At 45.2% G+C, this 22,188-nt stretch overlaps 2 protein-coding genes across 2 annotated transcripts in view; one reads left to right on the top strand and one right to left on the bottom strand.

The window, feature by feature from the left end:
• The window catches only part of ADAT1 (adenosine deaminase tRNA specific 1), an 87,968-nt gene extending 70,594 nt beyond the window's left edge, over nt 1-17,374 (top strand). Inside the window, exon 10 of the mRNA XM_077830782.1 lies at nt 16,764-17,374. Within this exon, the coding sequence (XP_077686908.1) occupies nt 16,764-16,863 (100 nt within the window). The 3' untranslated portion in view covers nt 16,864-17,374. The remainder of the gene's footprint in view (nt 1-16,763) is intronic.
• GABARAPL2 (GABA type A receptor associated protein like 2) lies at nt 848-22,184 on the bottom strand. Its single transcript, XM_077830793.1, has 4 exons — nt 22,010-22,184; nt 21,335-21,390; nt 5,637-5,809; nt 848-1,440 (listed from the first exon to the last, which is right to left on the bottom strand). The coding sequence occupies exons 1-4, from the start codon at nt 22,041-22,043 to the stop codon at nt 1,350-1,352; spliced, it is 354 nt and encodes a 117-aa protein (XP_077686919.1). The 5' UTR covers nt 22,044-22,184; the 3' UTR covers nt 848-1,349.
• Nucleotides 22,185-22,188: the final 4 nt, after the last annotated feature.

A 22,188-nucleotide genomic window follows, 5' to 3' on the forward strand; every position in this document is an offset into this window, starting at 1 on the left:
AATAGTGGATGCGGCCCACAATGATAAATAGGTTGAGAACCATTGGGGGAACTGAAACTTCTTGTAAGGGTATATAACCTTCTCTCACCTATGTTTGCCCTGGTCTGCCCCCTCTCTGCTAATTCCAATCTGGACCTCTTCTACAGACACTCCCCGGGGTACGCAAATCCGATCTTACAGAAAAACTTCCATAAGCTAGAAATAGGAGATTTGGGGGGGGGGTTTTTGCATAATGGTTGGAGATACGTTTCCGACTTATGCAAATTTTGTCTTATGCAAGGCGTTCCTGAACAGAACGCCTGCGTAAATCGGGGAGCATCCGTACTTAAAAGAATAGAAGGATTGTCTTGGGAATACATTCCTTCTCATTCAGAGTCATGCAATATCAGCAGCAGTTGCTTACCTAGAACAGGGTTTATACATTTAACTGTCTTCTGTGCAATTACTGATTTTGGAAAAAATTAGTTCTACTGTCTCTTTTTGCCCTTCATTTAATTTCCATCTCCTACCTAGTGTATTATTCTCTCTCACTCCTTTGCTGCCTGGTCCTCTTCTGCCCCTGCATATGTTGTCCAGTATTTTGACTGTCAGCTCTTCCCCATGTATGCAATCCCATTGTCCAGGTCCCTCCTCCCCAGTATCCTTGGACTGACAGCTGGGTCCTATTGGCAACTCTTGGCTCCTCTCCTAATGAGGACTGGCTGCTCCAGGCATGGTGGTTTGGTCCCCAAGGACAGATCCTTTTTTCCTCCTTTTATGTGCGTCAGTGTGCTCCCTCACTGTAGAATCTTGACACGCACCACTTGCTGGCCAAAATTAAGGTAAAGAAAGGACATTGGCCACATAACAGTGTGGGAGGAATTTTTATTGTAGTTATTCCTTAATAGAATTCAGAAAGAGGAACATAAACTCAGTTCAATATGATAAGCATCTTGCTACTGCTCAGAATAACCTAGTGAAGCCAGTGTTCCTAATAATTAATATTTTAATTCTTGTCAAGCTAACACCTCAAACTAAATCCAGAATAAATGCATGTTCCTCTTTTTCATGTTTTAGTAGCCCAACTACTTTGCGTCAATATATAAACAATGTAATTAAATATGTGTTCCAGAGGGGTGAGGCTCTGGGAACTTGTAGCCATGAGGACAATGCACAATAAAGGAAAACCCCCCCGAAAAACTTTGATAATTTACCAGTCTAATAAAACAAGACCTATCAATATATTAGGAAATTAATCCAGTTACAAATGCATGATGTGTATGGGAGAAACCTCTGTGGGTGTCATAACTGAAAACAATTGGCTATTTACAAGATACATTGCGGGATGGTGCAGCAGCCAGACCCAGCATTCAGAAGCCAAATGTGTTTTCTCCACTGTAGGCCACATATAAGAATCCATCCTCATCCTTCTCCTTCTCATAAAGCTGCCCCATAGTTAGGCTTGAACAAGGGGAAAGAAAAAGAAAACACAATGAGAAGTTGTTCAAGGCAGCAGAGCTGCATATGGTAACAATTACTGTATAGCAAACAGAGAGAAGGGGATACAATGAAAAACAAAGCTCTAGACTAGAAGTGTAAGTTTAAATACATGAATGAGAATATCTGAAATGCTACTGATTCCAGAGAAACACAGCAGGCATCCACATCCCTTAGTCATCACCAATATCCCTGATTGCTCCTGAGGCCAGATGTTTTAGCACTGGCATTCATAAAGAATTTCTGGGAATCTGCAAAATGCTTGGATTTTTACTGTTAAGTTTGTGGAGCTACACAAATGCATTTCACAAATGTAGATTTTAGTAGATGCTGTTTGAGGCCTAATGCACTGGTATATTTACAGTCTAGACAGGTTGAAGCTGAAGTCTTGGGATGTCATCACTTTTAGTGGGATCACACCCTCAATAGCCCACTTCTATTGTTGTAGCTGAAGCAACATCACCACCTAGATTTAAGTTTGTGTGAACGTTTCCATTGATAACTCCCCTTCCCCATTCCAGTGTTCAGTTCATACCCTGTTGGACTAATTTTCAAGGCCCAGTCTGTATCCAAAGGTGAATTTATTTTGAAAGTTTGTGCAAAAAATATTTCAAATTCAGCCACTTTAAATGAGAGGTTGGGGGAATGAACACCTATGATAAAATAAGAAGAGACTAATCTAACTCTTGCTCCAAAATGTCTGAGGGTAGCAAGTTTAAATTTGGCAGGAAACCAATCCTCATTGACAAGAAGGACCTTTTCAGTGTCCATGTGAAAATACATTTTGATTTGACCATGTGATGAAGCTAAAACTCATTTTATGCAGTTCCAATACTTTGGGAATACCAACATTCCAAAGAAAGGAAGGTTGCACTCAGCATGCACGTGTGGTTAACCTCACTGCATATGATGGAATTAATCTGCTAGAGGGTGCGTTGAAGAAGGTAAGGCTTCTATTATACTCTGCCTCATTCACTGCAGATGATGTCTGTAGTAGTCATGTCTCATTAATTGTACAGTGAGGTAAGAGCATGCCCTATATCCCATCGTCCTAAGTGTGCACCTTGTATAGAACAGGCTGCTCTGGTGCTGTCTAGCCAAATAGTTCCAGATGCTGCAACTTGTGTTTAATGACATTTTGTAGGTGTTTGTTGAATATTAAGTGATCTTTAAAATGAAAAAAAAAGTCCTGTGTCCTATTATGCTGCTTTATGATGTATAATGGCCTGAAAGATTTGTCAAAAAACAGGTTTTATTTCCTGTTTGTTGTTTAAATTGGACAGTCAGTTTTGTGCCCCTGCAGGTGGCCTGAGGCACTGTGAGATTGTGTTATCACAAGAGATGAGTAGCTTGTGGGGGGAATGGATTTTCAGTGAAGCTGTTTGGCTGAGCATGTGAAGCCTTACACTCACTTGACAGCATTTCTCTGTTTGAAGATAACACTATGACCCCTGAATGCCACATCCCATCAATAACATCTCAAGGAACGTGCTGCGCAACAATGAGTGGAACCTTTTTCATTTTAGTGGGAAGTAGAAAACAGGAAAGGGGAAATGGAGGACACATGAGCACCTGGCCTGTGGTCAGTAGAACCAGCAGATGCATCCGATGAAGTGAGCTGTAGCTCACGAAAGCTTATGCTCAAATAAATTGGTTAGTCTCTAAGGTGCCACTAGTACTCCCTTTCTTTTTGCGAATACAGACTAACACGGCTGCTACTCTGAAACCTGTCAACCACCTCTGTAATTGTCTAAAAATCAAGGAATCAGTTGAGGCAGCCAGTAACACATTCCAGTCTAATACCACTCATTTTAACTCTGCCCATCCTCCCAACTGTTTCAAAATGTTGACACTCAGAAAAAGAAAAGAGAAGAAAAGAAAAGAAGAATAGTGGATGGAAAGGGGGGATGGGAGGTAGTGGGGGTGCACACAAAAGCCCCTGGCATGGAGAGAGAATTGGGATCCTGACATGGGGGGAGAAGTGAATAAGGGGATGTGATGGGGTGTACCAGGCCCTAAGGCCCCCTGCTGGAGGCCTCGCAGCCCTACCACACCCCACCCCAGGAAACAGCAGTAGAGACGAGTCCTCCAGGCTGCAGAGAGAGACTGCAGGGAAGCAATTAATCAGATCCCAGCAGGCTCATATAAAAGGAGCTGCTTGACAGAGCAGATCAGTTGCTGACTGGAGCTAGGGAAGTAAGGATGATGCCTGTGGCTGGCTACAGGGACTCAAGAAAGATTTCAGCCCTAAGGTAAGGGTGAAGATGCTGGGGCCATCATGTGGGTGTTGCAGTGAGTCCTTTAAACAGAGAAGTAGCTGGGTGGCACAGAGGAAGCATGTGGGGAAATGGAGGAATACAAGGAGCCCCCTGCTATGTGCAATGAGCTTGACCTACAGAAGCAAGGAAGTGTGTGACCCTCTAGTTAAACCTTGTTTTTTGTTAACATTTGGGCAAAAAGATGCCTTTGTTAAAGATTCAACATTCTTGTCCATCTAGTTAATATGTGAAAGTTAACAACTCACGTCTGAGATACACACCCAAAAAGATGTTACTGCAATACCAGGAAGATCAGACTTGAGTAACCAAGCAGGAAGGGGAAAAAAATCCCTTTCAGGCCCTCATACACAATAAAGTAGCAAAAGCGGGGGGGGGGGAGAAGAACACAACACGCAATTTTTTAAAAAATCCTTTGCAGATTGTCTGAAGAGACCATTAAGGTTGCATGGTTTTAAGCATTCAAATATCAAGTAATGCCTTATCTCTGCCATGTTAGTAAGTAACATGATTATACTGCATTATTTGAAAAACAGCATGTAGCTTCTGCTACAACCTTTGGTGCCTATGTAGTATCTGCTACTACAATGTATCATTCTGTGTACACCAAGCAGCCAATAAAATTTATTTTTATATAAAATGCATAGTGAATAAGACAAGGGGCCATTCCCTTCATTCACTTTGCACCCTACAAGATTATAATTCTGCACTGTATTATTTAAGAAAGTAGGTGTCTGCATCATAATGATTCATACATACCAGGGGCAGATTTAAGGGTTGTTCCAGGAATCCTGACTATGGTATTCACTTTTGAGCATTTAATCATGCAACCTTAACAGTCTCAATGGAACTTTGACTGTTGGTATCATGCTTGGTGCTGTAGAGAACATAGAGTAAGCACAGTACTTGCTCCAAAGAAATTAAAGTCTAAGAGGATTTTAGTGATCCTCACCCCTGGATACTAAAATGATTCCTGAACTCTTGCTGAAGTGCTGTCCACTTTGTTAAACTTCCTTTCTTGGCAAGAAGTTCACCATCTACGTCTTAGACACCTAACATGGCATTTCAATAACCTTCCCCACCACCCTTCCCTGATGCATGTCGCAACTGAGTTGCTTTACAATCATCTTTTCTTCCAGCTTATTCTTATAAATAAGATGGGGGTTTGTATTTTGCCAGCATTTAAATAAAATGAGAAAAATTAGAGCAATGATATTAAAATAGCAAACCATTCTTCCTTTACTTCCTCAGCGAGCTGCTCCTCAGTATATCCTATTGAGGGGGTTAACACTAACATCATAGCAGAATGCGGTCCATCAGGCTTATGCAGTGGTGCAAGCAGAATTCATTTCTTACCGGCATGCTGCCCTCCTGGGGGGGGGCACAAAGGGGAGACATGTGACCTCCTCACATGACTTTCTCCCGCTCCCAGCTCAGGGCCCCTGCGCTCTCCCTATACCCTCATCATGATCCATCCCACACTACCTGGGGGGAGGGGCTCTGTCCTCCTCCCACTGTGTCAGAGACTTCTGAACCGCAGGGCTCTCCGGAACTGCAGCAGCAAAAAGAGCAGAACATGGGGCCACTCCTCTGGTGCAGTTGTACCACCCCCAACCCTGTCCTCTGATGCAGCTGCTGTACAGTCCCCAGACAGGAGATGCAGTTGTGTGGAAAGGCTGGGGGCGGAGCCAGGGGTGGTACAGCCACGCAGGAGGAGCTGCTGGTGTGGGGCCACCCGGCGGCCTCCTGTGTCTTTCTGGTACGGAGTACCAGTTATAAATATCTTACTAGTATGGCGGACTGGACCGGACCGCCGTACTTGCACCACTAAGCTTATGTATCTTTAGTGAAATGCACACAAATTCCAGTCTAATGGCCTCTCACCTGGACTGTGGGACAGTCTTGTCTACAAAGAGGAATATTGCTTTCTCAGATGGCAGTTGAATCCTCTTCCTGATGATCCACATGAATTGGGCCACAGTGATGTCAGATGGAACCAGATACTTCCTCTTATCAATGTCAACAATCTGAGAGCCTGAGACCTTTTCCACAATGACCTATTAAAGCATAGATACAAAGATGAGGCTTTTCTGGGCGGATCTAAACAGATTATTTTCTCTCTTGCTAGGACAGTCTTATAATGCTATGGGCAGGTGGATGTCAAATAGAAGGTGAAACGAATCCATCCTAACTGGATTCATTCCCTCTAGACAGCTCAAAACACCCTGCTCAATGTGCAACAGCAGTCAAAAGAGAAAACAAAATGTTAGTATGCATAAGTAGGGCCCTATCAAATTTACAGGGCATTTTGGTCAGTTTCACAGTCATAGGATTTTAAAAATCATAAAATTCATTATTTCAGCTATTTAAAACTGAAATTTCATGTTGTTGTAATTGTCGGAGTCCTGATGCAAAAAGGAGCGAGAGGTGTGGGGGTGGGGGTGTGTGTCGGGGGTGGGGGGGGAGGAGGGAAGGTCGCAAGGTTATTGTGTGGGGGGGGAAGAGGGGGTGTTTGTGGTACTGTTACCCTTATTTCTGTAAAACGAACAGGAGTACTTGTGGCACCTTAGAGACTAACAAATTTATTTGAGCATAAGCTTTCGTGAGCTGTAGCTCACTTTATCGGATGCAACCGATGTAGCTCACGAAAGCTTATGCTCAAATAAATTTGTTAGTCTCTAAGGTGCCACAAGTACACCTGTTCTTTTTGTGAATACAGACTACCATGGCTGCTACTCTGAAACCTTATTTCTGTGCTGCTGCTGGCGGCAGCATTGCCTTCAGAGCCGGAGTGGCGGCTGCTGGCCAGGAGCCCAGCTCTGAAGGCAGTGCTGCCGCCAGCAGCAGTGCAGAAGTAAGGATGGCAGGGTCTGGTGTTGCTACCCTTACTGCTGCGCTGCTCCCTGCAGAGCTGGGCCCTCACTCAGCAGCCGTCACTCTCTGACTGCCCAGCTCTGAAGGCGGCAGTGCAGAAGTAAGGGTTGCCTGGTATGGTATTGCCACCCTTCTGTGCTGCTGCTGGTGGCACGCTGCCTCCAAAAAAGATACAGCAAATACAGAGGATGTTCTGAGATTGGTGACAAAAATGAGGGAATGTGAAAAACCATAAGGACTATTCAGACAATGAGGGGATGTGATAAAGGTATATAAAATAGTGAATGGGCTAGAGCAATGGCTCTCAACCACTCCATACTACCGTACCCCTTTCAGGAGTCTGATTTGTCTTGCATACCACAAGTTTCACCTCACTGTAAAACTACTTGCTTACAAAATCAGACATAAAAATACAAAGATGTCACAACACATTCTTACTGAAACTGTGGACTCTCATTTTTACCATACAATTATAAAAAATAAGTCAATTGGAATACAAATACTGTACTTACATTTCAGTATATAGAGCAATATATACAAGTCATTGTCTGTATGAAATTTTAGTTTGCACTGACTTTGCGAGTGCTTTTGATGTAGACTGTTGTAAACTAGGCAAATATCTAGAGGAATTCCCCCCCCCAGGGGTATGTGTATCCCTGGTTGAGAACCACTGGGCTAGAGAAAGTAAAGCTTTCCCCTATGGGCATATGTTCCATAATTGTCTACTAAGGTGTTTCTTGTACCTTCTAAAGCATGTGGCACTGTTCACTGTCAGGGACAGGATATGGGTCTAGACCACTGGGCTGGCCTGATATAGCAATCCCTTACTTTTCTCTTACTCAGTAAGCACAGGCCTTTAAGGGTGTATTGAACATATAATCATGAGCTCAGTGATGTAGTTACTCCCTGGAGCCAAAGGTCACAGCATAAGTAAGGGTGTATGCTGAGACAGTTCTTGCAATTTGATAAAACTCCTTTACACCATGTCTACCACTGATATCCTCTGCAACCTTAGCCTGACCTTTTATCCTAATGCCTCATTTGTTTTGGAGAAGACTGAGGTGCTAGTGATAAATAAGGAAAATGGGTCTAAGCAAAGGCTGGCTTCAAGCCTGTAAACTGTATCTCTGCTTTTATCTTGTTACATTGTAAGGCTGAAGCTGTCTACAGGAATCATTTTGAGAACATTCTATGGCCTCTGTTATGCAGGAGATCAAACTAGCTGGTGATATGATTCTATGATCTGGAAGGGACCTCAAGAGGTCACCTAGTCCAGTCCCCTGTACTCATGGCAGGACTAAGTATTATCTAGACCAGAGGTGGGCAAATTACGGCCCGCGGGACAGTCCTGCCCGGCCCTTGAGCTCCTGGCTGGGGCGGCTAGCCCCTGGCCCCTACCCTGCAGCCACGCAGGCAGTGCGGCTGGCTCTGACTGGGCAGCGAGCTCCTGCTGCTCTGAGCAGCACGGTAAGGGGGTGGGGAGCGGGGGGATTGGATAAAGGGCAGGGAGTCCCGGGGAACAGTCAGGGGATGGTTGGATGGGGTGGAGGTTTGGGGATGGGGTCAAGGGACAGTTGGATAAGCGTGGGAGTCCTGGGGAGCCTGTCAGGGGGCTGGGGTGTGGATAGGGGTTGGGTGGGGGCAGTCAGGGGACAGGGACCAGGGGGGTTGGATAGGGGGTGGGGTTCTGGGGGGGCAGTTTGGGACAGGAGGTCCCAGGAGGGGGCAGTCAGGGGACAAGGAGTGGGGGTGAGGGGGTTGGATGGGTCGGAGGTTCTGAGGGGGGCAGTCAGGGGGCAAGAAGTGGGAGGGGATGGATAGGGGGCGAGGACTAGGCTGTTTGGAGAGGCACAGCCTTCCCTACCTAGCCCTCCATAGAGTTTTGCAACCCCGATATGGCCCTTGGGCCAAAAAGTTTGCCCACCCCTGATCTAGACCATCCCTGACAGGTGTTTGGAGATTTGTAAGAGCCAGTTAGACAACAATGGAGATTTCAAAACCTCCTTGGGAAATTTATTCCAGTGCTTAACCACGCTGTCAGGAAATTTTTCCAAATGTCTTACCTAAACTGCCCTGGATGCAATTTAAGCCCATTGTTTCTTGTTGTATCCTCAGAGGTTAAGGAGAACAGTTTTTCTCCCTCCTTGTAATAACCTTTTATGTACTTGAAAACTGTTATCATGCCCCCACCCAGTCTTCTCTTCTCCAGACTAAACAAACCCAGTTTTTTCAATCTTCCCTCATAGGTCATGTTTTCTACACCTTTAATAATTTTTGTTGCTCTTCTCTGGACTTTCTCCAATTTGTCCACATCTTTCCTGAAATATGGTGGCCAGAATTGGACACAATGCTCCAGCTGATGCCTAATCTGCATGGAGTAGAGCAGAAGAATTACTTCTTCGGTCTTGCTTACAACACTCCTGCTAATACATCCCAGAATGATGTCTGCTTTTTATTTTATTTTTTTCAACAGTGTTACACTGGCAATTATACTGTACACTGGCAAAGCTAAGCTTTTACTGCTAGAGCTTGTTTTGTTTGTGGGAGGAGGGGATTCCGATACTGCTACAAAACCCAGCTTTGCCAGCATCGCTCTGTCCACAGTAGGAGTGCTTTGCCAGTACAGCATACCAATATTCCTATACGGGGTAAAGGACTGCTAGCGCATCTATGGCCTGAGACTGGCAATGTCCACACTACAGGCGCCACAGTGCTGCAGGGCTAGAGCACCTAGGGAGAAAAATTAGTGGGTGCTTAGCACACACCGGCAGCCTTCAGTGGCATACAGAAGGTGCTGGGAGGGAAGGGGAGGAGCGGGGATGGAGTGAGCTCGGGGTGGAAAGGGGGGAAGGGGTGGAGTGGGAAGAGGGAGGTGGGGCCTTGGGGGTGGGGGCTGAGGGGGGGCAGGGCCTGGGGCTGGAGTTAAGCACCCCTGGGAAAAATTAGAAGCTGGCACCTGTGTGTACACATAGTGCAGACACTTCCTACAGCAACAGAAGGGGTTTTTCTATCCCTATAGTTAATCCACCTTGCCGAGAGGCTGTAGCTAGTTTGATGGAAGAATTCTTCCATTGACCTAGCTGAGTCTATATTAGGGGTCAGATCAGCTTAACTACCTCACTATCGGGTGTGAATTTTTCATACTGAGGGATGTAGCCGGGTCAATCTAATTTTAAGCATAAACCAAGCCTAGCTTACTGTTTAACAGATGATATTTCTAAGTCCTTTAAAATCTACATGCCCAGAAGTTTCCTCTGCCTCATCTGGGCTGTGTAAGTGGCCCAGTGGGGTTAGTGGGGTTGACTGAACAAGGGGTCACTGAAAGTGCATAGAAAGAGAGCGTGCAAGAGAGAAATGGTGTATCAGGCTGTCCTGGCCCCCTGCTGAAGGCCCTGCTGGTCTGCTACACACTGCCCCAAGGAGCAGTGTAGAAAGGAGCAGCAAAGGTGGGTGCTCCTGGGGTCTGCCTAGAGAGGCCTTGCTGGGGCAGCCATCTGGCAGGTTACAGAGACCTGGTCCTCATTCGGCTAAGGGCTAGCATCAGCCAATCAGCTCAATGGGCTCATATAAAAGAGCTGCAGGGACCAGAGAAGCAAGGAAGGGTATGCCTCTCTGGCCACAGGAATCTGAGGACTAGCCAGGCTTTACTGCATACCTGGGTTTGCAGAAAAAGAGGGTCAAAATAAAGGGGGCATGTGAGAAGAGGCCCAGGAAAGTAGGAGCAACAAATTGAACTGAGCAGTATGTGGCTGCTGTTTATAGGATCCCAGAGTTGAAACCTGGAGTAGTGGGTGGTCCTGAGTTCCTGCACTTGCAAAGTGGTGTGAACCATGAGAAGTGGGGGTCAAGTCTAACCCAAGCCACAAGAAGGGGACAGAGCTCATTTAGAACAGTGGCCTCCAAACTGGGGTGCGCGTACCCCAGGGGTGCACGAGATGATCCCAAGGGGTGCGTGGCAGCAGGAGCGCCGCCGGACAGCACTCCGCCGTTTTTTTCCTTCGGTGGCAGCTCTGAACGTTCCCAGCTGGTATTCCCCTCCGTCAGCGGCGCGCCTGCGGCAGGTCTTCCGGTCTTCTACCGTCCGTGGCGCGCCTGCAGCAGGTCTTCTCGTCTTTACCCTGGGGGTGCGCAAGCCAAAAAAGTTTGGAGACCACTGATTTAGAAGCCTGAGAGAAGGGCTGAATTCAAAAGGCCCAGAGCTGGAGCTGAAGGCCCTAGTGAGAACAGAGAGGTTGTTCATTTTTTGGACTCTTAGCTATGCAAGAAAGGGTACATTTTGACTGTGACCTGGCTGGAGGGCCGAGCCACCGAAGACCCACCAAGCAAGGTCAACAACTGATAGGGGTGCCAGGAGTGGGAAAAAGACCGTAGTACTGTACCCAGCTGCAAGTAAACATTTGAGATAAGTGTTCCCTCTATATCAGTGGTTCCCAAACTGGGGTTCATGAGCCTCTGGGGGTTCGTGAAATGTTACAGGGGGTTCTCGGGGAAAAAATTCCCTAATGATGGACAGAGCTGTCCCTAAGGACCCTGGGTAGCACAGGGACAGCAGCCTGGAGCCCCTGGACTTCCAAGAGCTAAGCAGATCAAAGCAAGCATATCTGTCACACTGAGGAGATTTAAACTTCAAGACTCCTTCTAAGAAATGGAAAGGGAGGTGGATATTTTTTGCTGTTTTTAAAATTAAATAGGCAGCTAGTATTGTTTTTAAAATTATTATGAAGAACAAGTTTAAGCTTTGTTGTAACACGTGTTGTTTGCCTGGACTGCTCAAGACCTGAATGATTGTGTAGGAGGAACTTTGAGTTCGCTTCCTAAATACTTTCATATTGTTTCACATCTGTAGGTAGTACTATTGGTGAAAAGGAATGGGGGTTATAGTGGATTACAAACTGAATGAGTTGTCAATGTGATGCAGTTGCCAAAAAGGCTAATACCTTTCTGGGGTATATTAATGGGAGTGTTGTACGTAAGACCAGGAGATAACTGTCCTGTTCTACTTGGCACTGATGAGGCCTCAGCTGGAGTACTGTGTCCAATACTGGGTGCCAGACTTCGGAAAGATAAGGACAAATTGGAGGGAGTCCAGAGGAGGACAACAAAAAAGATAAAAGGTTCAGAAAACCTGACCCATGAGGAAAGCTCAAAACAGAGTATTTAATCTTGAGAAAAGAAGACTGAAGGAGGACTTGATAACAGTCTTCAAATATTTTAAGGGCTATTTATAAATAGGAAAGTGATCAATTGTTTTCAATGTCCACTGGAGGAAGGACAAGAAGTATCAAGCTTATACTGCACCAAGGGAGATTTAGATTAGATATCAGGAAAAACTTTCTAACTGTAAGAAAAATTCAGCTCTGGCACTGGTTTACGAGGGAGGTTGTGGAATCCGCATCACTGGAGGTTTTAAAGAACCAGTTTGACAAACACCTTATTAGGCATGGTCAAGTTTACGTGGTCCTGCCTCAGCACAGGAGACTGGACTAGATGACCTCTTGAGCTCCCTTCCAGCCCTAAATGTCTATGATTCTATCTGATTCAGCCGAATCTGCCACTTTACACTCCCACAATCCTCTTATGTAGCAAAGGGTGGTGCAGAGCCCCTTCTTTCTTTAATAGCCCCCTGAAATGGGGTAGGGAATCTCTGGCTCCTATCCTCTCCCCCTTTTTGCCTCCAGCTGATACATGTGGTAAGCAATGGGATGAGAAGCACCTTCCCTCCATAATCCATGGCATACAAAGCCCTGTAGCACAGAGGAGCCAGGAGGAGGGCAATACTGGTAGCTGAGTGATGATGAGGTCTGTGGAAGAGCTCACATTTTCCCCACACAGATGCACCTCAACCATGCCACCATCCTTACCATATTACTTAAAAAAACTCTAGGGAATTTCACTGGCCCAAAACTTCATTATTGCAGAGTTAAGGTTGACAATCAGTTCCTTGTACCCTTCCAGAATGTCAAATGCCCCTATAGAGAGACAAGATGGGTGAGGTAAAATCTTTCATTGGACCAACTTCTGTTGGTAAGAGACAAGCTTTCTCTCTCACTAACAGAAGTCAGTCCAATGAAAGATATTATCTCATGCACTTCTGCTCTCTAATACCCTGGGACTGACACAGCTACAACTACAGTGCATACAAACGTCCCTCTGATGAATCTTCTGTCAACCAGGAAATACAGATGTGATGTGCACACCAGCCCCACGCTGCAACCTTAACTCTGCCCACTGAGCAATGCCCAAAACTACCTCTGACAGACATCATACCACTCTACCTTATCAGATAATATGGAGTACGGTTGGAACAGAGCACGAGTACGGTAGGAAAAGTCTAACAGATCTTGTCTTCATTAAAGCAAAAGTTATGTTTAGGTCAGGCATAGTGAACACCAGCTAACTGTGCTATGCTCAACCACTTCACCCAGTTACCAGATGCTAGCACTCCTTGGCCTTCATCCTAAGGACTCTCTGGAACATCACCTACATTTACCCCAGCACTGTAACACACTGTTACAAATACTACCCGACTGCTAGAAATCCTCACAAGAACAGACCGTTGTGCTCCACTACTTACTTAACCCATATAACTCAATACAAAAACAAGGGACTCATGATTCCCCCCGCCTCCCAGTACAGATGCACCTCTGATATTGCAGTATGAACTCTAGCAACATAAGAACCTGCATCAAGTAATCTCCACCCCAGTTAATACTGATACTCTTAAAAAGTCAAGAGCATATGGAGTGCAGGCATGTGAGAATATCGTTGAGGCATACCACAGCACAGAAAATGGTGCATTTACTTAGTCATTCTTCATATCTGCTTATTACACAGCAGCTCTGGATAGGGTGACCAGACGTACTGATTTTATAGGGACAGTCACAATATTTGGGACTTTTTCTTATTAGGCACCTATTACCCCCCCAACTCCGACCTGATTTTTCAGACTTGCTATCTGGTCACCCTAGCTCTGGATGATCCATACTTAGTTTTTTCCTAGTGGCTATTGCAAGCTCTAGGGGTGGGAGAGCTAGGGTTGCAGAATAAGGCTGATGTGCACATTAAATACGTATTTCCTAGCTTTCAGAGGTTTAAGTATAGGGCCATTTGACATTTGGAAGGGTATGAGGCACTACTGGTTAACATGAACTCTGCATTAATTGAATTTTTGGGCAGTGAATAGACCTTTATGATTAGTTGCTATCCAGTGGCAGATCCAATGGAGCAGTAACCCCAAAAAGATTTTACAGAATTAAAGTTTTCATTTAAAAAAGCTGGGGAAAATCCCTACATGTCTTGGCCTTAGGATTGCAAGGAATCTTCCAACTCTGGCTCCATCAGCACTACAGCTCTATCAAAGCCAGCAAATGGGTACCGGGCAGGGTGAGGGGTGTTCTGCTCTAATAAGGTTTCCTGTAGCATGGTTAGGACAGCAATTATCATATAGAAATGCATTACTGACCAAGTTGACAAAGAGCACCATTTAAGTGTATTGTTATATCTTAATATTGTTGGCTGCACTGAGTTTATAGGATAGTGAAGTCCACTAAATATAGTATAGTGCACAGCTATATATGTGGGACTCAGCTGAGGCTGCCACCCCTTTCCCACAGCATCCACCAGACCCAGAACTGTGCAGGGGTGAACCTCCATCTAAAGGAACTAGGACCAACATGGCATACCCCCTTCTCCACAGCAGAAGAAAGGCCATACAGGGCCAGACCAATGGTCTATCTAGCCAGTATCCTGACTGATGCTTCAGAGTGAATGAACAAAAGAGGTCAATTATTGAGTGAATCATGCAGTCCAGCTTAGGGACACCCAGAGCATGGGGTTGTGTCCCTAACCATCTTGGCTAATAGCAACTGATGGACCTATCTTCCATGAACAGATCTAATTCTTTTTTTAACCAAGTTATACTTTTGGCCTTCACAACTTCCCGGCAACAAGTTCCACAAGTTGACCATGCGCTGAATGAAGAAGTACTTCCTAATGTTTGCTTTAAACCTGCTGCCTCCTAATTTCATTGGGTGACCCCTGGTTCTTGTGTTTATGTGAAGGGGTAAATAACACTTCCCTATTCACTTTCTCTACAGCATTCATGATTTTTTAGATCTCTATCATATCCCCATTGAGCCAGCTCTTTTTCCAAGCTGAACAGTCCCAGTCTTTTTAATCATTCCTCATATGGAAGCTATTTCATACTCCTAATTATTTTCATTGCCCTTCTCTACACATTTTCAAATTCTAATATTTTTTGAGGTGAGGCAACCAGGACTGCATGCAGAATTCAAGGTGTTGGCATACTATGGATTTATATAGCGACACTATGACATTTTCTGTTTTATCTATCCCTTTCCCAATGGTTCCTAACATTGTTAGCTTTTTTGACTGTCGCTGCATATTGAGCGGATGCTTTCAAAGAACTATCCACAATGACTCCAAGAACTCTTTCTTTAATGGTAACAGCCAATCTAGAACTCAAAATTTTGCAAGTATTTGGGATTATGTTTTTCAATTTGCATTACTTTTCATTTAACATTGAGTATCATATAACACTCTGTCACCCAGCTTTAGTGAGATCCCTTTGTAACTCTTTGCAGTCTGCTTTGGGCCTAACTATCTTAAGTAATTTTGTATCATCTGCAAATTTTACCACCTTACTGTTTACACCCTCTTCCAGATTATTTATGAATATGCTGAACAGCACAGGTCCCAGTAAATATTTTTAGGGGCCCTTTCCCCCCATATATTCCTTCCCTTTGTTTCCTCTTTTAACCACATACTGATCCATGAGAGCACCTTCCCCCATATCCCATGACTTATTATTTTGCTTAAGAGCCTTTGGTGTCAGAGTTTCTGAAAGTCCAAGTACACTGTATCGACCAGATCATCCCTATCTGCTTGTTGACACCCTCATAGAATTCTAATAGATTAACGAGACATGATTTTCCCTTGTGACTGTGGCTTGGTACTGAAGTTAGGTTTACTGGCCTGTAAATGCCAGGACTGCCTCTGGAGCCTTTTTAAAAAACTATATATTACATTAGCTACCTTCCAGTCATCTGGTACAAAGGCTAACTTTAAGAAATAGGTTATATACCACAGTTAGTAGCTCTGGAATTTCATATTTGAGTTCCTTCAGAACTCTTGGATGAATACTATGTGGTCCTGGTCACTTATTACTGTTTAATTTTATCAATTTATTCCAAAACCTCCTCTACTGACATCTCAATCTGGGCAAGTTCCTCAGACTTGTCACCTAAAAAGAATGGTGCAGGTGTGGGGACTTCCCCTACATCCTCTGCAGCAAAGAGCAATGCAAAAAATTAATTTTAGCTTCTCCTCAATGGCCTTGTCTTCCTTGAATGCTCCTTTTGAATTTTGAGCAGCCAGTGGCTCCACTAACCATGTGGCAGCCTTCCTGCTTCTGAGGTACTTAATTTTTTTTTGCTGTTAGTTTTTGTCTTTTGCTAGTTGCTCTTAAGATTCTTTCTTGGCCTGCCTTATTATACTTTTACACTTTACTTACCTGTGTTGATGCTCCTTTCTAGTTTCCTCGCTAGGATTTGACTTGTAAATGATGCATTTTTGCCTCTAACCACCTCTTTTACTCTGCTGTGTAGCCATAGTGACATTTGAGGTGCTCTTACTGTTGCTGTAGTTGGTTTTTGTATTTTTATTTGGAGTATACATTTAGTTTGAGCCTCTATTATAGTGTTTTTAAACAGTCTCAATGCAGTCTTCAAGCATTTCACCCTGGTGACTGTTTCGTTTAATTTCTATTTGCTAGCTTCCTTGTTTTTTGTGTAGTTCCCCTTTTGAAGTTAAATGCTACTTTGGTGGGTTTCTTTGGCATTTTCCCCCTAGAAGGATGTTCCATTTGATTACATTATGATCACTTTTACCAACTGGTTCAACTATATTCTCCTCTTGGACCAGATCCTGTGCTCCACTTAGGACTAAATGAAGAACTGCCTCTTCCCTTGTGGATTCCAAGCCAAGATGCTCCAAGAAGCAGTCACTAATGGTGTCTAGAATTTTTATCTCTGCATCCCTTCCTGAGGTGACATATACCCAGTCAATATGATGATAGTTGAAATCCCTCACTATTATTGTATTTTTCTGTCTTTGTAGCCTCTCGGATCTCCCTGAGCATTTTACAATCACCATCACCATCCTGGTCAGGTGGTCAGTAGTATATTCCTACTGCTATCCTCTTATGGTTCAAGCATGACATTTCTAACCCTAGAAATTCTAAGGTACAGTTTGATTCATTTAAGATTTTTTTTTACTTTGTGACTTTCTTTCACATGGAGTGCCACTCCTACCCAAGCAAAACCTACAGTCATTCCTATATATTTTGTATCACTGGTATCACTGTGTCACCCTGATTCTCCTCATTCCACCAAGCTTCCACAATGCCTAGTATATCAAGATCATCATTTAATGCCAGGCACTCTAATTCACTCATCTTAGTATTCACACTTCTAGCATTTATATATGAGCACTTGTACATCTTGTCAATGTAAGCATGGAGAAAGAAATTCTAGCGAGGAGCCAGCCAGAGACTCATGGTTAATGGTGAGACATTTAAAGTGTTGTTGGGCTTTAGAGCTAAACACCCCAATAAAATAAATAGGGGTCCGCAGGAGTTCACCTCTTGTGAGTCACTGTTTCTGGCTGGGAAGACTCAGAAAAGCAACATTGTATTGGTTGTACTCAGGTTACATCTGGAAGATCATCTTTGCAATGAAAAGAACTTTTTAAAATGTGAGTTAAAGTCTGGATATGCCATGCAAGCTACATAAATACATCAGGGGGAGCAGATGTTCCACACTGCTGTTCTACAAGTTACTGTTCTTAATGCAGGAATCACTAGGTGAAATTTTGTTTTGAATTATCCAGGGGGTGAGACTAGGGGCTGTACCAATGTAGCAGCACGGCTGTAGCCCTGCTAGTGAAGATGCACTATGCCAACAGTAGAGGGCTCTCTGCTCAGCATAATTACTCCATCTCCCTAAGCCGTGCTTGCTCTGTCGGCTGGAGAGCTTCTCCCACCGACATAGTGCTGTCCACAACAGCGCTTAGGTTGATGTAACTTACATCACTGAGAGGGGTGGCTTTTCCACACTCATGGGTGAATTAAGTTATACCGAAGTGAGCGCTAGTGTGTACAAGCCCTAGATGATCACAATGGTCTCTTCTGGCCTTAAATTCCATGAACCTGGTGGGTAAGGTTGGGGAAGAAGGGGGGAGAGGGGAAGATGGAAGGATGGCCACAGAAGCAAAAGAAAGGAGGATGTTGGGTTGAGGGAGGGTTAGATATCTGCAGATGGAGGAAAGGACCTGCCTAATATTGACCCTCTGCTGTCTGTTCCTCCAAGTACCAGACAAGAACAGAGATGAGCCAGACCTTATAGAGGAAACCAGGGTGTGCTGGAGGGGAGGGGCCTGAAACAGAGGTACCAGTCTCTCTCAAGTGTTTGTATACTGCCCATCATTTTCATATCCGAATGCTGCACAAATATGTTCAATCTGTAGAGTCAGTCCCAGAGTGAGCTTCAGAGAGGATTCTGCTCATTTCTTCCGGTTCCAGAAGCTCTACTTGGTGGGAGGGGAGGATGGGACAGCTAGTATGTGTTACAATGGTGGGCAGAGCTACGGAGAACAAGAATAGCCTAAAAAAGGATCAAGTTTCATGCCTTAATTGGTATTTATGAAAATTGGTTGTTGTTTTTTTAAATTGTGAGGCCCCCAGAATACCACAGCTGGTGGGGGCCCAAGGCTCACAGAAACACCTCAACAAATAACCCAGCTGGGGACCTAGAGGTTCATAGACACCCCCAGCCCTTCTTGGCTCTTAACTAAATTTCAAATACCCAGGTTCAGAATGATGCCCTGGGGACCTGCCACCCTTACAAACCCCTGTTAGCCTGGATTTACAGAGCAGAATATGAATCCATAAAGTCTAGATGTCCTGAACCTGGATCACCAAAACCATAGTCATGCTGTTGTCTCTCTCAGACACAGGACAGGTGCATGAATCAGTAACTCAAATGAATTAATATTGGGGGTGTTTGTGGCTGAGATGGATCCCTGCACTTTGGACATATGAATGAAGGAAAGTAAAATACAAAAGAGAGAGGAGGACAATTACTCATAAGAATGGCCATACTGGGTCAGATTAATGGTCCATCTAGTCCAGTATCCTGTCTTCCAACAGTGGCCAATGCCAGGTGCATCAGAGAGAATGAGCAGAACAGGCAATCATCAAGTGATCCCTCCCCTGTCATCACCATAAACTGGGTGGAGTCAGATTAGATTTACTCACCTGAAGCCAGTTGGGTGAGAATTAAGGTTAGTCAATTAAATTCAAAATACTTGGTAATACTTGTTGGTATTAACAAGCTATACAAATGGTACCAAAGGTAAGGCCCAGCTGCAGTAGGAATATAACCCCTTAGTGACCATTGTCAGTTATGGATCCCACCTTGCTCACCTTCAGATGCTAGCACAGATGTTACCCCCATGTTCTAGCAGGTGTCAATCATACACTGTGACTTTGCTGACGTGGCCTTTTCCTATCGGGTAAGGGGGCACACTCATGCCAAACACCAGTGTCCAGAACCCACTACTTCTCAAAAAAGTAAGTTCTCTTTTTCTTTTAAATAACAATTACCACCTGCACCCATGTGTCTATTTCAGACTAAATGCTTCTGGGGGCATTTGTGTATTATACAGCATCAAGTCAAATGGCAGTGCTAACTAATTAGTAGTAACTAATACTTAGCTCTTACACAGTACTTTTCATCAGTAGATCTCAAAGCATTACCAATTTTTACAAATGAGGTAAGCATCATTATTCCCATTTTATAGATAGAAACTGAAGCACAGAGAGATAAAGTGATTTGACCAAGCAGGAATAGAGCTGAGAATAAAACTCAGGTCTCCTCAGTACCTGTCTAGTGCTCTATCCATTACACCACATTGCCTTCTAACAGTAATCAATAGATCACTCTACTAGTATAGATAAGGCCTAAAAGATCAGCCTCAGGCTGAGGAGAAATATTTGATATGTCAAACATCTGCCCCAGAGGGCAAGTCAATATGTTTGAGATTTAGGCTTCAATAAATGAAGCATTTGCTGAGGATGGAATGTGCCAATGCATTTTGGGATTGATTCTAGCTATCCCTGGTTGCGGGTTGCCACATATCAGAATACCAGCTCTGATGTCTCTCCTTCTCTCCCAGGGCTGGTTACTAGAAGGTGGTCTGGATAAAACTCTGGTTATCCTTACTCAAAGAGGCAGTTTGGGAGAGGGATACTTGTCAAGATGTGAAGTTGACCACCAGGAGATTGCTGATGGACTAGGGACTGCATACCAGGAGGCAGTTGGATTGGGAGGGGGCAGGTTCAGCTCATCAAGAAGTAGTCAGAGTCGGGAGGATCAGCATGAACTTGAGGAAATTAAGGCAACTGTCAGAATGGAGTTGATGTGGGCTTGAGGGAACAGAGTTAGGGGAAGGAGTAGATAAACAAGATCACAAGGTTGCTTCCTGGGTTGGCTGATGGGGTTCATTCATGCACTGGGACATTGGGGTGGGTCAATATCTGGTACTCAAACAGGGGTGCAGAGGTTTGCTCACAGGTATGTGGCTAGAAGATGTGAGACATGAGGTGTGGTGGTTTAACTCACTAGGACACAGCTAGAGGGGAGTCCCTTACAGGGACATGATCTCAGAGGGGAGGGAGAGTCATCTACTACTAACTGGTCATATGGGCAGCTGCGCAGAAGGGATCACCCACTAGAATCCTGTCAGATTGGGTGCATGCATGGAGAGCTCACCAAGATGTAACCAAGGCATAGAATTTAAGGCCAGAATGGACCACCAGATCATCTAGTCTGATCTCCTGTATATCATAAGTATACAACACCTACAAAACCCAATAAATGAAATTAGATCTCAGTATATACCCCACAGGAGACCAGAGTATTGTGTGTCACAGGCAGAGAATAGGAGGGACCAAAGTGCAGCAGTGCCCAAGGCCCCTGCAATGGCAGGGAAATGCCTGGACAGAGAAATGAATATGGTACAAGGTGGAGTCCGGTGGCACCTTAAAGACGAACAGATTTATTTGGGCATAAGCTTTCCTGGCTAAAAAAACACTTCTTCAGATGCATGGAGTGAAAATTACAGATATAAGCAACTGAAGAAGTGATTTTTTACCCAAGAAAGCTTATGCCCAAATAAATCGGTTAGTCTTTAAGGTGCCAGCGGACTCCTTGTTGTTTTTTGTGGATACAGATTAACACGGATACCCCTCTGATACATGGTACAAGGTGTCACATACCTGGATGTAGTCAGGGCATAGGCATATGAGCATGCACAGAGGGTGAATCACTGAGATGTCACCTGTCTAGAGATCAGGCATTGAGGAAGCAGTCACTAGGATGCAGCTGGGTGAGGGCTGCTCCGATGAGATCACTCACTGGGAGGGTGACAGTGCTGGGACCAAAAAGGTGTCCAGAAGGTATTATTTGGGAAGTCAGGGGATGGAAGTTACTTATCAGTACACAGTTGGGGGCAGATGGTTGGAGGGTTGTGTTAACAGCTGTGATTGGAGAGGAAATTTACTTCACCTGGACAGAGTATCAGGATATGGGGGAAGAAGTGGCGTTACAGGATTGGCATGGGTTACTTACTGGCACACGGTCTGGGTATTTGGCTCGGATTTTTGCAGACTCTACACATCTGTGCTCTGTAAACAAAACATTTAATTAGAAAAATGACAACATAGCTCACACCCTGGGCAACGTGAGGTAGACCTAGGAGAAATAGAAGAGATTAAGGAGACAGGATCACGTAGGAGAAGCTCCCCATTTTCTCTTTCCTTCCAGCCCTCTCTTTCATATCTCCCTATGCTACCTAAGGAACCAAACTCCGGGGTAACATGTAGCATCTTTACAGGAGGAGACACAGTACTGGGGTCCCCAGGGACGTGTCTCTTCTAAAGATCTGCAATGGGTCGGAGATGACTGGGCGGTTGGGGGGAGGAGGGTCAGGGCCCTCTGCCTGCGGGGGAGGGGTGGACTGGAGAGAGGCGTAGCCTAGATGGGTATCACTGCGTGTGGCGGAGGGTCAGTGCCCAGTGGAGGGAGCAGTGAGAGGGTGAACTAGGGAGGCCTATGGCGAGATGGTGCCTGAGAGGAGGGCCTTGCTTGCGGGCTGAGAATGGCCCTAGTCTGTGCGTACGGCACCGCCCGAGCTAGGAGCCTTGTGGGACCAAGGGGCGGCGGAGGAGCAGTGGCTCAGGGCCCACTGGGGCTCGGCGGGGTCGGTGAGCCGACCCAGCGCTGCCCCAGGCCCCGCACCCTTACCCAGCGCATGATCCTCCTTGAACATCCACTTCATGGTGCGGGGCCCTGAACGGGGCGAAGCGGAGCCAGCGGGGATCGGTGCCCGGAGGTCCGGCCGGGGGGGTTGGTGCCAGGTCTGGCCAGGCCCGTCACCGTCACAACAACAGCTCAGCGGGCGGGGCTTCCGGCTCACAAGTTCC

This window comes from Eretmochelys imbricata, chromosome 12 (assembly GCF_965152235.1).
Source record: "Eretmochelys imbricata isolate rEreImb1 chromosome 12, rEreImb1.hap1, whole genome shotgun sequence".
NCBI classification, from domain to species: Eukaryota; Metazoa; Chordata; order Testudines; family Cheloniidae; genus Eretmochelys; species Eretmochelys imbricata.